Source organism: Galendromus occidentalis, unplaced genomic scaffold (genome assembly GCF_000255335.2).
Source record: "Galendromus occidentalis unplaced genomic scaffold, Mocc_1.1 scf7180000077460, whole genome shotgun sequence".
NCBI lineage: Eukaryota > Metazoa > Arthropoda > Arachnida > Mesostigmata > Phytoseiidae > Galendromus > Galendromus occidentalis.
Window position 1 is genome coordinate 1,671,645 of NW_003805448.1, and position 15,556 is coordinate 1,687,200.

Here is a 15,556-nt window from a genome sequence, read left to right on the forward strand (position 1 = left end):
CAGCTCACTCTGACCCCACCTCTTGGCCGAGGTTTCTGAACCGGAGACACTAATGAAAACTCGGGTGCTTCGGAAGACGCTCACGCAAAATGGTTTCATGTTTATTCTGATACGCTTAATAATGACTAAAACCGACAGTCTTCGGCTGAGCGGCTTCCTCAGCTCCTCAAATCATTTAGACGCTCATCCTCCTTCAGGGCAATGTTCCCCGGCGGCGCAACAATGAAACCTTCTTCCATTTTAGTGACATTATTGAGAACCAGCTTTGGGTCCCACCTCTGTGGACGGTCTTCTCTCAGAGGAACACTTCTGTTTTCGAGCACAGTGTGCATTGGTTCTACATTCGAAGTGTCAACGTCAAAAATCGCCTAAAATAGAATTCGCGCACTGAGTGGTAGAATACCTCACCGGAGCATCTGGATAAACTATCTACCGTGCCGTCGGCGTCGCGTTTTCGTCATATGATGCATTCTTCCTTCGAAACTGGATAAGACTGCTCACCTGAGCGAACTTCACTGCTTCTTCCAGCCGCGTGACTGCTTCGGCTTCCCCGAAACGAACTAGAGACAATCTCTCGAGGAGATGGACCGTCTGTATCGGGATTTCCACACGAGGATGCTCTTTCAGCTTTCGGAATACTGGTTCCTGGGGTACACACGACCGCGCTTTACTGCTCAACGCTCGGAATATCACCAGCGGAACTCTCGTAGGTCCCATCTTATTCACGAATCACCGGAATCTTTATACGACAGCAGCAGGGTAGGCGAACAGCTGATTCGAATGATGATGCGGCGGGTCGCCCGAGTTCCCGCGGTCGTCGTTGGATTCACTGAATCGTCGGTGACGTTCGACCGAAGCTCGGCGAATACGCTGGTACCGGACCGTGTCGGACGATGTTGAGATCCAGGAGGAGACGCTTCGCGGAGTCTTACGGTCGTCGAAATTCGTTGGGTAACCTTGAGACGAGGTTCTTGACAGGGCGAGGAGGAAGCGCGCGCCACAGTGGTCGTAGTTGGACTCGCATTGGCGCCAAATCGCTCCGGAGTTTCATTCTGTGAAATGTTGTGACCCATGATCCGGAGGTATTGAAGTGGCTGTGAACATCTTAGCGCAAGATCGGAAATGGATTTCACCTGGGACGATGTAGTTCAGGTACGATTCTTCTCATGGGGTAGTCATGAGGCGTTCCGAATTTTCCGGCGCGCGAACACAATCTCCTCGGCTCGAATCCTCGAGCATGAATGGAACATACGTGAAAAATTCCAATTCCAATCCCGATTCGAATGATTGGAGACGGAGGTCCGATCCGGTTTATAGTCTGTCTCGGTCGAGAGCATAGATGAGTTTGAGCAGCAATGATCGTCGTGAGACCGCGTCGTTCCGAAACAAGAAATGTATTTCCAGGAATTTTCTCTCTTCGGGATAGAATTTGCCGAGGACATCATACCAGAGCGATGTCTTCAATTTTGCAAAAAACATTCGCTGGGGCCATCAGACTTCTGCGATGCCTGGGTCGCATGGGCGAAAGGAGCGATCATCACGTACAACACCGAAACGTTGGAAAAAATGATATTGGATTTCGAGAAGCAGAAACAAAGCGTCCCACCGCCTCCGAAAACGCCCAGCCACGGTGCTCAGAAGAGGTGCTATTTGTTTTCCAACATCAGCCAGGGTATGCGGTGGAGAAGTCACCTACATTCGTGATCATCTGATGCTAAGAACCGTTTTCAGATCCGTTACGTCGGCGATTCTTTCCCCCGCCCTATCAACCCCCAAAAGGCAAAACAACGGCAATCCGCTGTGTGCTTCCTTTACCGACGGAACCGATTCGACGCCAGCCCGAGTTTACAAGTCCGGAAGACGCACTGGTCAAGTGGTTGCTAGCTACAAGGGACGGGACTTCGCGGAATTCGAAAACCCACAGGTCAAGAAAATCGGTAAGTTCTGCGACTCTCCTACGGGTGGTCTTTCGCGCACCCAATCAAAGTCCTTCGCATACACAGATTTTGCCGCTCGACTCAGTCTCTCAATCCTGTCTTCTCTGCAGACAGCAGGCCTGTCAACGACGTGGAGGTCCAAGGCCGTCTTCAGAACAAGAATCGCACTGAGATGAATCTTGCGGTGCTCGAGCGCCTGGGTCGGATGAAGGAGTCCTTCGCTCTCGCGGACAAGGACTTGAAAGACATTAGCGGGGGCTTCCTCTCGGACGGTGACATCGTTTACGGAATGCTGCGTCCTCCGAAAAGACCGAACCTCCCCTTTCTCCTGTACGGAGACTATGAGGTCTCTCGCTCGTCAAGCACACCGGTCTTCCCGAAGTTCCCCGCCTTTCCAGGTCAGGTAATCCTGGCCAAAGTCGGCAACCCGGCGAACCAGGCTCGATTTCTGGACGAAAGCTTCGAGCCGGAGCTCCCACCCCTGCCGTCTCCGGTGAACTTGAAGTCTGGTCTCAGGATTCTAGTCGTTGCTGGACCTTACACAACGCTCGATACGATGTCATACGAGCCGTACCATGATTTCATTGAACAATTGATCCGAGAAGAGCCCGATCTGGCGATACTCGTCGGCCCATTCGTCGATGCCAACCACAAGAAGCTCTCGACGAACCTCGATTGCTCCTTTGAAGAATATTTTCTGCAACTCATCGCCCACCTGGAGAACAAGCTCACCGGGAAGAATACCCGATTATATATTGTAGCCAACCATAGGGAGAACCACGGCTCCAGTCGAGCGTTTCCAACCGAACGCTACTGCCTCCCCGCCGACAGCCGCGTAACTTGTCTGAACGATCCCGCCATTCTAGATGTGAACGGAATCCAGATCGGAGTCTCGTCGACGGATATCATTCGTGGAATGACCGAGTCTCTGGTCAACGTCGAGGAAAATCTCGACGTGAACCGCTTTTGTGCGCGGGCGCTGCTCCAGCAGCGCAGCTTCTATCCGCTTTTCCCTCCGCACGCGGAACTCGCTTTGAGATTACCGCTATTGAATCGAATGATGTTCGACGTGAGGCCGCATATTCTCGTGTTGCCGGCGACTGTCGCACCGTTTGCTTTCGAGGAGGAGAGAACCATGGTTGTCAATCCAGGCAGTCTCGTGAAAGGTATGGACGCCGGTAGTTATGCGATACTAGACATCGCTCCCTTCAAAGGCGACTCGGTGGTGGACTCATCTCGAGTGAAAGTGGTGCGGATTTGAAAAACGAGAAATTAAAGGACAATCATCGTGGGTTTACTGGTTTCAGATGTAAATAAAAGTCGATGGACAAATTTAGGGATGCTTGAAGGGCTCTCCTGATTTTGAATCGCTTCTTAAAATCCTGGACGATCTTCGCGGACCTCAAAAGCCTCATCTTTGCCCGAGCCTTGCGATCTCGTTTTGATTAGGTGCGTTTGTTCCACTGAGAACTTCGTTCAATGGAAGTTCATCAAGGTTCGAAGGGGGCTCCTTATCGACATGAAAGCAGTGCGTAGATCACCGTCTGCGGCGCTTTTCGGTCGCTTCTTGACAGCTTGTACGATAGAATCGAATAAATCACGAGCTGCGGCGTTCGTAAGCGCGGTAGATGTTGAGCGGCGTTGCGATGCAGAAAGAATTATGCGCCTCTCCGTATGAATGATGTCCAATTGTGTTCGGAAGGCTCACGGTGTCTTAGTTGAACTGTACAGGCTAGCGACGCTCACGTTGCCGCACCGACTCAGCTCTTAAGTCTCCTAGTCTTGTTTGCTTTACTCCTCTATCATTAGTCGCTTCATGGGCCTCGCTTCAGCTCATCTCCGGCTCGTTAGAGGTTCCACGTCGTTGGTTTGCGGTGGCGAAGTTCCTCAAGGATTTTCCTCATTCGTAGTTTCTGAGAGAGTAGATGGATGCCAGAGGGATAGACAGATGAAGGGAGCGACAGATCCTTGCTGTTGGGCTCAATCCGATTTGAAGGTTATGAGCTTTGCATATGAGCATTTTTGAATGCTCAGGGCGTCGCATCGATCAGTGACTCGCGTTGGGAGAACCCAGACAATATCCTTATTTCGGGACTTTGTCATCTGTTCGCTGGCTTGTCCTGCTCGCAGATGTGATTGTGCGGATTCCGTGAGCGGATTTCGTGTTCTAGCTCCGGGGAACACTTTCAGTCTGGTTTCATCCCGTGCCAACGATTTCCGACGGCTGATTCAATTTTTACCACCGTCGACCTTGATCCTGCGTTGACTTTGGAATATTCGCAGGACGGTCAATGGAAATTCAGCTTCGACCACGCTGCTGAGTGGATCGTGCGAAAAAATTGAGATTCCGGTGATTTTTGATAGTTTTGATTGTCTTTCTTCTATTCTCTTGAAATTTCAAAACAAACAAACTCGTTTCGATCCGAGCTTCAGATGAATCAAGATTGCAGAGCTTGGCCCAACACTCGGCGCCGAATCCGACGCGTGTGGGCGCCCTTGCGTCGCCATTTCAATATTCTCCTTTTTCCCTTTTCTTCGATTTTCTCCGTCTCTTTCCTTCATCGATACTCTCGGAATATGTCGTTATGCCGAACGTCGACTCGATACCTATTTTTAGTCCACTCCATTTCCACGTTTTTTCCCCTTCCAAAAAGTCAGACACCGCTTATGCTTCTCGGCATCGGATTCTGAACTGATTGTCTCCGGTCTTTCTCCTCCCTGTCATGAGACGTTCCGAATCTCCGTACCAATATTGTATCCAAAAAGCGAACACTCAGAAAACTTACAGCTTTGCGACTCGACGAATCCAACGGATAATCCGATGATGACTAGTGCCACTCGAAAGACTACCTGATCGAGACCATCAGGTATCCTTGATGCTTTTCTGAGATCCATGTTGTTCTAGGATTGTGAGTTTATCGTGATTACTTCATTACATCGAGAATCTCGCTTCGTTTCTAGCTGCCTCCCTTCCCCCGAACACGAGAATCGGACGCCTTGTCGCTGAAGATGGCGATTATTTGAGCTGAAATAAAAGAAACAATACTTTAATGAGCGGCCTATGACCGTCGAGTGTTCTGCATCGGTATCCTGAATCCGGGAAGTCACTGAGCTCTGGGAGACTGTTCACCGAGACCATGCCAGAACCGAGAAACCGGAGAAGGGATCGGGTACCGCGAGTCTGTACATTGGTTTCGGAAATGAAGTGACCGCACATCCGAGATGTCGACGGCTCAGAGCGGATGAACTGGACAGTCGGTCCAAGAATTTCGACGCCGTGAGTGACGCCCGTATCGGTTCGGATGCCCGGCGCCAGTATCATCTGAGAAACGGGTTCTGCAAGTTCTTGCCGCCGACTCCAATATCGGCATCGAAGCTGAGCTCTGCGTGAAGAAGTCAATGCCCACCTGCGACAACAAATGCGCGTCGTTGACTGATAAGATCTCAAGTGCCGTTGCAATTGAATCGGATGAGTTTATCAACCTCATTCGGCTGTGAATGCCCTCCGACGACAGTTTTCCGGAAATTTTCTAATCCGGTTTCGTCGAGTCTTTCTCCAACCCGTGCGTATTCCTTTCATCGTGGGCCCAGGTCTGCTATCACGGATAGCGAGGCAATCTTCAATGAGCGCCAGAGGTTCTTGCTCTCCTATATCGACTTTTAAATTCCCGGGTCCGACACTATTCGAGACAGACGGGATGGCCGCTTCCAAAAGCTGGCATCCATAATAATTAAAGAATGCAAATCATCCGTGAAGTTTCACTGAATTACACAGCGAGGGGAATGAAAGGCTCCCCAGGAAGGAATGGGGAACGATCGTTGGATCCGACTGTCGATCGGGGAGAATCACGTCGCGCGGGCGGAGTCCCCGGCTCCGGTCATCAGTCGACGGACCACACTAAACAACTCTGTCAGACCCTGCAGCGCGTTGCGATGCAACACAACAGACGCTCGGACAAATCCCCCGCCGCACACTGCGGGAGCGGAGCAGCTCACCGGACGACACTTCAATTCTCCCGGAAGCACATTTCAATTCTCCTCGTCTTCGGACCCCCTAATTTCACTTTTCAACCATGCATCGAGCGAGCGATGAAAAGCGGAGGCCCGGCCGGTGAAGCGACCTGAGCGTGTTGGCTCTCGAGGATAGCACGACCCACCTCGTTCCCCTTGAAAACGCAGGAAATCGAGAGGAAGGCTCCCGATCACAAGCGATTTGGACAAGGACCGCGACCGGCGATGTCCGTCCCGGATCGACACATCGCTCCTTTTCTTGTGGTCCTATTCCAGGCCTGCCTCAGTTGAGTCTACCTATGCTGTCAGGCGTGTGAATTCCGAGCCGGAGCAGCGATTTCATAATTCACCGCGAAGATCTGCCCGATTGAAGGTCTGCCGTCTAGGGCCGCGCATTGCACGCTCCGCACAAAGCTCAACGGTCATCTATCCACGCCCGGTCCGCATTTTTGCTCCTGAAATTTCCGCGAAGATCACCTGACGCAGTGCTCGCGCTTCGTTACATCGTTGGCATCGGATGGCGCGGGCAGGAAGGGAAGATCTTCGGAAGACGACATTCTTCGAAGAAAAAGGGAAAAATGAAAAGGAACGCACAAAAAGAAAATCGAAACCAAAACTTCATCGCTCCCTCAAGGAAGCGGAGAAATTTTCTTAGAAAATAGACGCGCGTACGTTACAAACGGACCGGGTGCATCCCATGTTGAACGGCGGGGTTGAGGGTGAAAGAATCCAATGCGTGGAGCGCTTATCGTTTCAAACCCATGATCCTAGTGCGAATCGAGAAAACAAAAAACTTCCACATCTCGTAAGGAAATGGCTTCCCCTTTCTTCCTCCTCCGCGTCTTTCAAGCCGAGTCACAACTCATAGCACAAAAATGTCGAATATGGCGGGGGACTTATGTAAAAGCCAAAAACATGAATCCGCGTCAAATGCTTTTCCTCGCGTCTGCGATAAGTGCGCGTACTTGAGGCAGCCGTCAATAGGGGCGGAGATAAGATTGAGGAAGAATTGCATTTTCCATTATCGCGTTGAAGTTCCCCCGAACGTTGAATTTCGTATAATTGCCGACATAGGGATTCGAAGCATGCTCGCTCGATAAGCTCCACGGCTCCTACACAAGCTCGACGATGCGCTCCGAGTGGGCAAGGGAGTCGATCATCGGCGTCATCATTGATGTCAGAAGCCCGAACTTATTGTTCCCACCTCCCACCCCCACCTCAGACTGACTGATAAGTCGACGAATTCCGAGCGGAATGTCGGACCGAGCACGGAGCTTCATCTGCGCTCTGAAGATGCGCTGAATAGCTGAGCAACAACAGACGGGCGAACCTGATCATGCACACAATGGTCTTTGTTGTTTTTGCTTTCTTCCGCGAATTCACGTCTCATCTTCTCCCGATGCCAGTGGTCCTATGATCCGACACATTTTTCGCGCCTCTCCAATTTTCTGTGAGTATTGCAGAAGCGAGCGATTTCTCAGGGCCGCCTATTGAGATCCGCCGATGGGCATTCTATCGGGAGACGTAAGCGGCGCAGCGCCATTCACCGGAGGAGGAGAAGTCAATCTGAGAAACGAAGTAGCCACTTGAGAGTTCAAATGTTCCTGGGAAGTTTCACAAGCTTCTCGTTGACTAAACTCCGTCGGAACGAACGATGTTCGTCGACTCCCACACGAAGCGCGGATTTCCGGGGATTAGCCTCGAGACTTCCTCGGATTGGTTGTCCTTGCAGGGACGGAATTTTCTGTACCGAATGCAACGCCCTTCTGAGAATTGCCTCGCTGAGCGATCGAGGAGATGGCTGATGGATCGGGTTTCCGATTGCTCGGTTGGATGTATCTTCGGCAGATGCAGATGGATCGCTCAATGAATGGTAATGAAAGTGACGGCCGCGAAGCAGAACACGCGATTCTGCATCGCGACGTCTCTCACGGGCACCGAGCTCAAAATCTTCCTTCGCGAGTGTCCTCTTAGCGCTGGTATTTGGTCAAATCAGGTATTTGGGCAAGTGTCTCCAATCTGTCGCATGAAGATTTTAAGATAGTACATCAGTTCGGCAATTGCAGGAAATTTTCCAATAGACAGGGGATTTCTGTCGAGGCTCGATGTCCTGGGAGAGTACCTTGTAGTCTACAGTCATTTCGTTTCGATCAGAAACCTCATTGAATCAGCATGGGAATTGAGTCGTGACGCCCTTCGGAGTTCGAACGCTACGCGTTATCGGCATCATTCGGCTTCTAAGATGAGGCACATCTTCAAGAATTGGCAGGGACGCTGAAGATATGAGCAAGCAGCCGAGAACGAGAGCCACAACTCCCATGGAATGAATACAGAAAGAGGCGCTCCCCTCATTCAGCCACTTCACGAGACGTCGCAGACTTTCCTGAATCAATGAGGGTACGGATATGGTTTGATGGGGGCTGCTCTGGGTTCGAAGAAAAATCGGAGAATATGGCAGGTCAGGGAAGTGGAGAATAAATCTAGTCCCGAAAAGACAGAGCGGGTTCTTCACTCATGTCAGTTTCATAAATACGTAAGTCTCGTTGAGTGAATAATGATCGCGCTGGTCCGCATGGGATACCTTCTTGGAACCTCTCAAGGCTTGCAAGCAGCCGAAAAGTACGAAAACTTGTATAGGTACCGCCAGACACTATAGCGTTGTATCACTTGTCATTTGGAATTCGCAGCGTTATACATCATAAGTTTGAAGCCCGGTATTATGTGGCATCATCAGTAATCTGAACTGTAGCCTTTCTGACCCGCAAACTTCGATATTTTCATTCTGAACCATGATTATGACCGCCACCGCGGATCCCCAGACGTTTAGCTCGACTGTCCGGCTGACACTGGAATCTCACAGTAGAAAAGCGCAGCAGGCTGGCGGATAATTTATATTCCCTAATATTTCTCTCGGTTAATAATTCTGCCCCATCAGGTCGTTTCTCAACACGATCGGACACCGAGAAAACGCTTTTTCTTCTTCGCTTTCTCTGGAAACTTCACTGAGCCGAGCTCAGACAACAGGCCTGCCCCGAGGAAGAATTCGACGGGACAGATTCTTTACGTCACCAACACACGTCATTTCCGAGCAAGATTCCATGGAAGCAAAACGATCGTTCCCCAGCGCCGTCTTTTACTTCGCTTAATAGTCATCAGCGCATCATACTTCATGATGCCTACATGCGGAATGGCGCTCGTATTAAGTTGTTTCGCTGCTCGTCCTCAATGTGTGTTTATACGTTCGCTCAAATACAAGCGCTCCGTTCCCGAAACACTCGGGGCAGACGATGGTTTCTGGCTTGGATTGCGACCAAGACTTTTTAGGTGATCGTTCCGTCATCACTGGTCGACGACCAGTCCTGTCCGGATGTCATGGGCCGGCGATGGCTTGCGACGCCTTGTTGCGAACATCGACACTCACAAACGGAATCAGACGAAAGTGGGCTCGAGTGGAAACGCGTTCACGACTTGTGAGGAGATTTTCTCCCGTGTCCCGCCCAATGGGCATCATCAAAGTTGAAGCGCCCAGTCACTTGCTCGGATGCGTCGCGACAGCCCTTACAACAGCGGGGGCATCAACAACGCCACAATGTGTCGGACTTTTCCACCGCATCAGCTTAAGACAAGACCGTTTGTCTGTCCAGACGACATTCGGCATTTCCGCAAGCGTATCTTCTGTTGTGAACTCTTCCTGCTCGCGGCCATCACTTATTCGTTGCCTCTACCTCCTCCCTTCGAATGTGGTGGTTGTTGAATAAACCCTCGATTCGACGACGTTTCGGTCCCGATATGCGTGGCTGGTAGGGAGCGGCCCATCGACTTGCAAATTGAATGAATTCTCCGCATCATAACAAGTTGACACAATACGGAACGGTTGCCAAGCCTTAAGTTGAGCTTGACGTTGCCCATTGTCGGCGATGCAGTGGGAGATATTTCGAGCGAAGCCCCTCTCGGAGTGACGACCTCGGTCCATGCTCCGGAGTCGGGGTTCCTGTAGTGCTCTCAAGTGGGGGCAGACCGAGGATTCGCGATTTATGCGTCATACGTTATTGCGACGTAGCGACCGCGACGCCGACGTGTCAGCAGTCTTGAGCTCTGTCTCAACGCCTAGAAGCGGCTGAACTAGGTGCTTCGAGTCGTTTCTGGATTCGATCACGATGAACGTATCGGACGACGGGCAACTTCGAAGTCTTTCCGAGACGCTCCAGAATTCCTCGTACAAGATCGCGCAGGGGATATACGGGCGCTTGACTTTCCACGAGACCGTATTATCGCATTTCATGGTCCGTTCAGACGACATGTATTGAGCTTGTTCAGCGGGGAGGCTGTGACGAAACGACGCAGCGGAACGTGTTCCCTATGTTGATAAACAGTACGATGTAATAACTCGTATGGAAGGTCATGCCCTTACAAGACGTGGCGTACGACGAAAAAGCATCGCTAATTGATATTGGCGTTCAACCGAAGTGAAGACGGCGCTCTCGCAGCCGTCGCCTGTGGTCTCCTCCGCTCGTCGATATTTCGTCTGCTTATCGCCACGATTCTTTTTCCTCGCTGAAGTTCCAAGAAGTTCCTCTCACGGACCCGATACCCTCGCCAACGACATAATATCTCGTCATGAGCGTCGGGCTACACTGGAAGCCAGCCGAGTTCCAGGGGAGAGAGGAGAGAATTTTGCTGGAGTGGTCACTCTTCTACTCGTGAGACCTCTCGGCGATCCGCGCACCGTCCACAGCTCATCATGGAAAATGCTTCGGTGCTGATGCCGATGATGGTGAGATCATAATGGGATTCGAATAGGTTCGCACGCGAGATGCATCGGTTCCACGATGGAGGCGGCTCAGATATCATGTATCCGATCGAGGACGTAAGTCGGTAAGGGATTTATGCGAAGCCATGCATCGGACTAAGGAGCGTCAGAGCTCATCCTTCGACAATATCCGGGACACAGCTCCTATTTGCCTCGTTGTGCATCCCCGCTCAGGGTCCAGTGAGCCCGAAGCCAGGATTGCACGCGAGCTATGATGCGATTTTTAGGAACTGGAGATCGCTGCTATTCTCGTGGACCGCCCGTTCGGTCCAAACCCGCGTCGGAAATTACTCCCCTATGCGATTCCTGGCGATGAAGCGGTGGATGGTCCGCAAGCCCTCCGACCGGGGGAAAAACTCGCAAATTAGTGGTGCCTTCAGACGGAGAAGAAATGTGCAGTCTACCGCATAGCATCTGGTAGATAAGTGCCTTGAGTTGTTTCCGTCGAAGGAAGACAGGACTCACCGTCGGTTTTCTTCGCTTTCGGTGAGAACTTGTCGTCAGAGCCAAGAAAAAGTGAAAGCGGGCTCGGTCAGTCCCACGACGACGCGGTAGGCGCGGAATCGACGCCAAGAAAAAGAAAGAGTTGCCCATTCCGGCTTTGGTCAATCCGTGCCCATCTATCGAAAGCGTCAATTTAGATCAAAAGACGTCGCTCCGCGATGCTCACACAGCCTAATGAAGGCGAAAGTGCTCGACCTTGTAGCCGTGCCAATACGAGCCCAATAAGGGTTGGGGACCCTTCGGCCAAATCGGACGCCTGTCAAGCGGCCCGGCTGGCAAGCTACTCGGCAAGCCGGGCTTCTGGTTATTTGTCATTGTTTCGGAAGTTAGTCTCTGCGGAACAGAATATTGAGGGGCGATCGACCGAGCGCTTCGACCGCAGAGACGATGACGAGAAACGTCGAACGCCGCGTCACCGAGCACTAAATGCACCCTGCAGCTATGATTGCATCTGGCAGATGGCAAGAATGACGACGGAGCTCCGTCGCCGCGGAAAATCGAGAACAGAATTAAAAAAACCTCTTCCACGTACTGGGAATGAATCCAACGCCATAGAGGTCACGTCTATTGTCTGGAGCTGACGGGGAATAAGCCTGGGAACACGTACAATTGGAAGAGCTGCACGTGTAGAATTCTTGGCCCCGCGAGAACAAGAGATAATCTTCTGTCCCGTGGAAATACAATGATTTTTTAACGTCGATATTTGGGCCACTTTGGCGCCCCCGTGAACATCTCACTTCGGCCAGAACGTCTGGCGGTCGGAGGGACCAGATGGTGCTTGCGGGGTCAGAAGTCAGCTCCGTGTCGGACGGTCGCTTTCTGGCACTCGTTTGGGCGTAGTGGTGGAAATTCTCGCATGGGTCAGTCGATCTCACTCTCAACTTCACTGTTCCATTGTTCCTAGTTTATCACTCCGACCGCGAGGGTCCCGTCTCTGCAGCAGCGGCTGCGGCTATCTAAAAATGGACAGGCCGACGAGCTGCTCGCGCGACACGGACTCTTCCCTAAGGGTATAGAATGGAGCTATTGACCAAAGCTACGTTTAGCGTTCGGAAAAGAGAACACTGCTCATATAAGTCCCTCCCTCCGCGAAGATCCTCATTGTTCCGCGCAGACGCCCTGTTCTGAAAAAGACTAAAATTTTGGAAGTTCAATTCTCTCAGCCACAACGACCGACCGGATGCGAACGAATATTCGGAATGGGAGGGATTCGGAAAAAATGGAAGGACTTTCCGAATGGTTCCCGGCCGACCATGGATTGAGAATCCTAATACGTTATCGGCAAGAGCGTCGAAGCCTTCCACATGGTCAAAATTCGACCCAATCCGCGCTTTGTTAGGCGATTTCCCACCGAACGTTTGAACGTACGTCCTGCCTTGAACTTGTCCGATCAATGACCCCAATGATCACGATATCCAGAACTTCGGCGATGGACTGGCAAAAATTATCTCATCGGATGCCTCAGCCTTTCCTGTGTCCCGGGCTGTTCGCACTCGCGGTGTTTCCATCAGGGGTTCCTTCCAGAATACCACCGCAGCAAAAATATGTATCTCCCAAGTCTACGACGAGCGTAGCGTATCTTCTCCTGATTGCAGCCGATTTGATGACGCGGGCCAGAAGATCAAAGAGACTCATTTCTGTCCGTTTGAAGACCCAAGGCGTGACATGGCTCCGGGGAAGCCGTATCGACGCGAAGGTGAGAATTCGGCGAGCAGGGAAATGTGGGGAAATTCGTGGCATCTGCGATATGGCCGGCTCTCAAGTTGAAGTGTCCGTCCAGTCAGTCGGGTCTCGGGTCCTTCACTTTGTGTCATGATTGTTAGGCGGTGAGCGAGTCGGCATTCAAGCCGTTGCCTACCAACTTCCGTGGCATGCCATTCGTTGAGAATCCTCCTTTTCCCCGCTTGGAAATCGCTCACGAAATGAAGCTGATTTTATCGCGGTGCTCAGCGGCCACAACGAAAATGTGCTCGTGATTCGACTCCGTCAGCGCTTGTAGTCGGCCTCGAAGAGTTCCTTAATTCAATCCGTGGAGTAAATCGAGAATGATTGCCGAACGTCCCTCTTGCACGCTACTTTGCAGGCAGCCGGCCGAGCGCTCCATGAGAAAATTCTATCGATCGGTTATAAATGGTTGACTGAGAGTGGAGATTTTGCTCCCGTTCGTCGGAGACGGCCGTAAACCCGGAGTAAATCCGATTGAGATCTGCTTCTTCACCCGAAAAGTATGTCGTCGCGGTAATTGGGATCCTTTCGAGAGCATCCGGTCTCGTCCAAGCCCTAACCTCGGCTCTCGGCTCTTTGGTCGGTAGGCTTTCAGGGAGACTTCTCTTTCTTCCCGAATGAGAGTGATGTCGAAGTTCCTCCTGGGTCCCTTGCTGAGTCTTCCTCAGAGGGCGAATATGAACTATTGCTTGAGATACGGCTCGATATTTACGGCAACCTTTTCATGCGCTCTTTTCAAAGTGGAGTTGCTCAACCTGGCGACTTGTTGAACATTATTGTGCTGAATGGTGACGATGATGTCTCGAATCGCAAGTCGCCCCTATTATCTGCGGTAAACTTCATCGGGATGGTCGGCGTGGACGCTAGGGTGCGGCTGTCTTTATGCAATCCGATGCCAACCACCAACCACAGATACGACACCGTTCCCACCTAAATTTAATCATTCCGGCGCCGGATGCGAGGCTATAGAATTCGAAATCTGGGAATCGCTTTGCTTAGCTCCAACGAAAACCATCATCGAAGCCACCGATCGAAATTGCAGATCGCAAATATGCGACGCCAATACGTTTCTCCGGCGCAACGATAGCGCGGCTGATGTTTTGTTGAACTTTCCTGCCAACTGGAGCCTCCCTCTACAGGAAGTCAAGCTTCGCTGAGTCTGTCTCAACTCGTCCAGCTAAAGCCATGTGAGTCGGATGCTGACGCGGTTCCGTTTAGTTTTGATTGTGCAAGCGGTTCTATGACACGATATTCTCCGTTACATACGGCATATAATGCGGATTTGCGAATCGCGATCCCGATAGTCGGGACCAGCTCCAGTGCGTGTGCTATATGAGACCCTCATGCGGAATATCAACGAAGAACACTCATCGTACACGTTGAGGAACGTCTGCGCGTGAATAGAACTTGAATGATTCAAAGTATATGTAGGTACGCAAGCCTTTCATTACTCCGCCGATGTGAATTTGCGGAACTGCGAGAAATAATGTCACCTTCACGATCCCGTGACGCAAATAGCTTGTTGCTCAAGTCGCCGCAACGCCAACACAAACAACGGACGTAAAATGAGGCTTCTGATAATCAATAATCGTCGATGGCAATCTGATACTTTCACTGCGAACGGACTTTTCTTTCAACGCACCACTGATCCGTGTAATTCGAGACCAGCCTGACTATCGTGTTCTGCTCATGAATCCTTCACGGAAAGGTTGGGAGCGGTCGAGATGAAGGAAAACACGCAAAATACATCGCCGGTCTTCTCATCCCGATGCTCCACAATACCGATCGCACGGATCGATAGCCCGCGCGCTCGCTCGGGTACGACTTCATTTTCGGAATCCGACTGGTTCGCTATCTTCATAATATGAGTGTGAAAGAATGGAATCGTAGAAAGAATTGGTTTGTCACGAAAACATCACTCCTCCGGGGTCGTCTATCAGGAGTTGGGATCAAGGACGATTCGATTCTGGATTGAGGCGAAAATCCCAAATGAACCTTGCTCTTCCGAGTGCTGTAGTTTCGTTGGATGGGTTTATTCTCCACCGATTGCAGACACTTCTCGACCATTCAGCCAACCTTGATTTGATCAGAACGGATTTTTTTCGGAAACGAGTTTATCGCTCTCTGGATATGAATCGGTCTCCTTTCGACTATGCCGAGGAACATTCAGCTACCGGGAGACACTCGGAGCCTGAACTGATGAATTTCCGCAAAGTCATCGGATTTAAAGCGGACGTTGGTAAAGTTGCTGCGGGAGAATGCGTTGTCGTCATTCAGGTTGTCAAGAGCAGATTTCCGCAGCGCTTGTCTTGTCTCAAGACGTCTCAGTCCTTCATTTGAGACTCGATCGACCTTAAGACCGTTTCTTTATGACGACGGAATGCTCGCTAGTGAAACTTGCCAGAGAGCACCTATCTAGCAGCCGAAGGTGTTGGATGATTCCGTGCTCTGCCTGGAAAACTTATGCTCGAGTTTCGCACGCAAAACCATCACCGACGAGCAATTCAGAAAAAAAAGAGGGACGACCATAAAATACTCGGCAGGAGCCTCCATATGCAAATCGAGACAG

At 51.1% G+C, this 15,556-nt stretch overlaps 2 protein-coding genes across 2 annotated transcripts; one reads left to right on the forward strand and one right to left on the reverse strand.

Moving 5' to 3' along the window:
- Positions 1-158: 158 nt before the first annotated feature.
- On the reverse strand, positions 159-728 carry GatC (glutamyl-tRNA(Gln) amidotransferase subunit C, mitochondrial). The gene is made up of 2 exons (XM_003744204.2): positions 502-728; positions 159-368 (listed from the first exon to the last, which is right to left on the reverse strand). The coding sequence occupies exons 1-2, from the start codon at positions 715-717 to the stop codon at positions 159-161; spliced, it is 426 nt and encodes a 141-aa protein (XP_003744252.1). The 5' UTR covers positions 718-728.
- A 394-nt stretch (positions 729-1,122) lies between these two features.
- PolA2 (DNA polymerase alpha subunit B) lies at positions 1,123-3,272 on the forward strand. The gene is made up of 4 exons (XM_003744205.2): positions 1,123-1,152; positions 1,405-1,643; positions 1,732-1,937; positions 2,048-3,272. Exons 1-4 carry the CDS (start codon positions 1,123-1,125, stop codon positions 3,196-3,198), a joined length of 1,626 nt encoding a protein of 541 aa, XP_003744253.1. The 3' UTR covers positions 3,199-3,272.
- Positions 3,273-15,556: the final 12,284 nt, after the last annotated feature.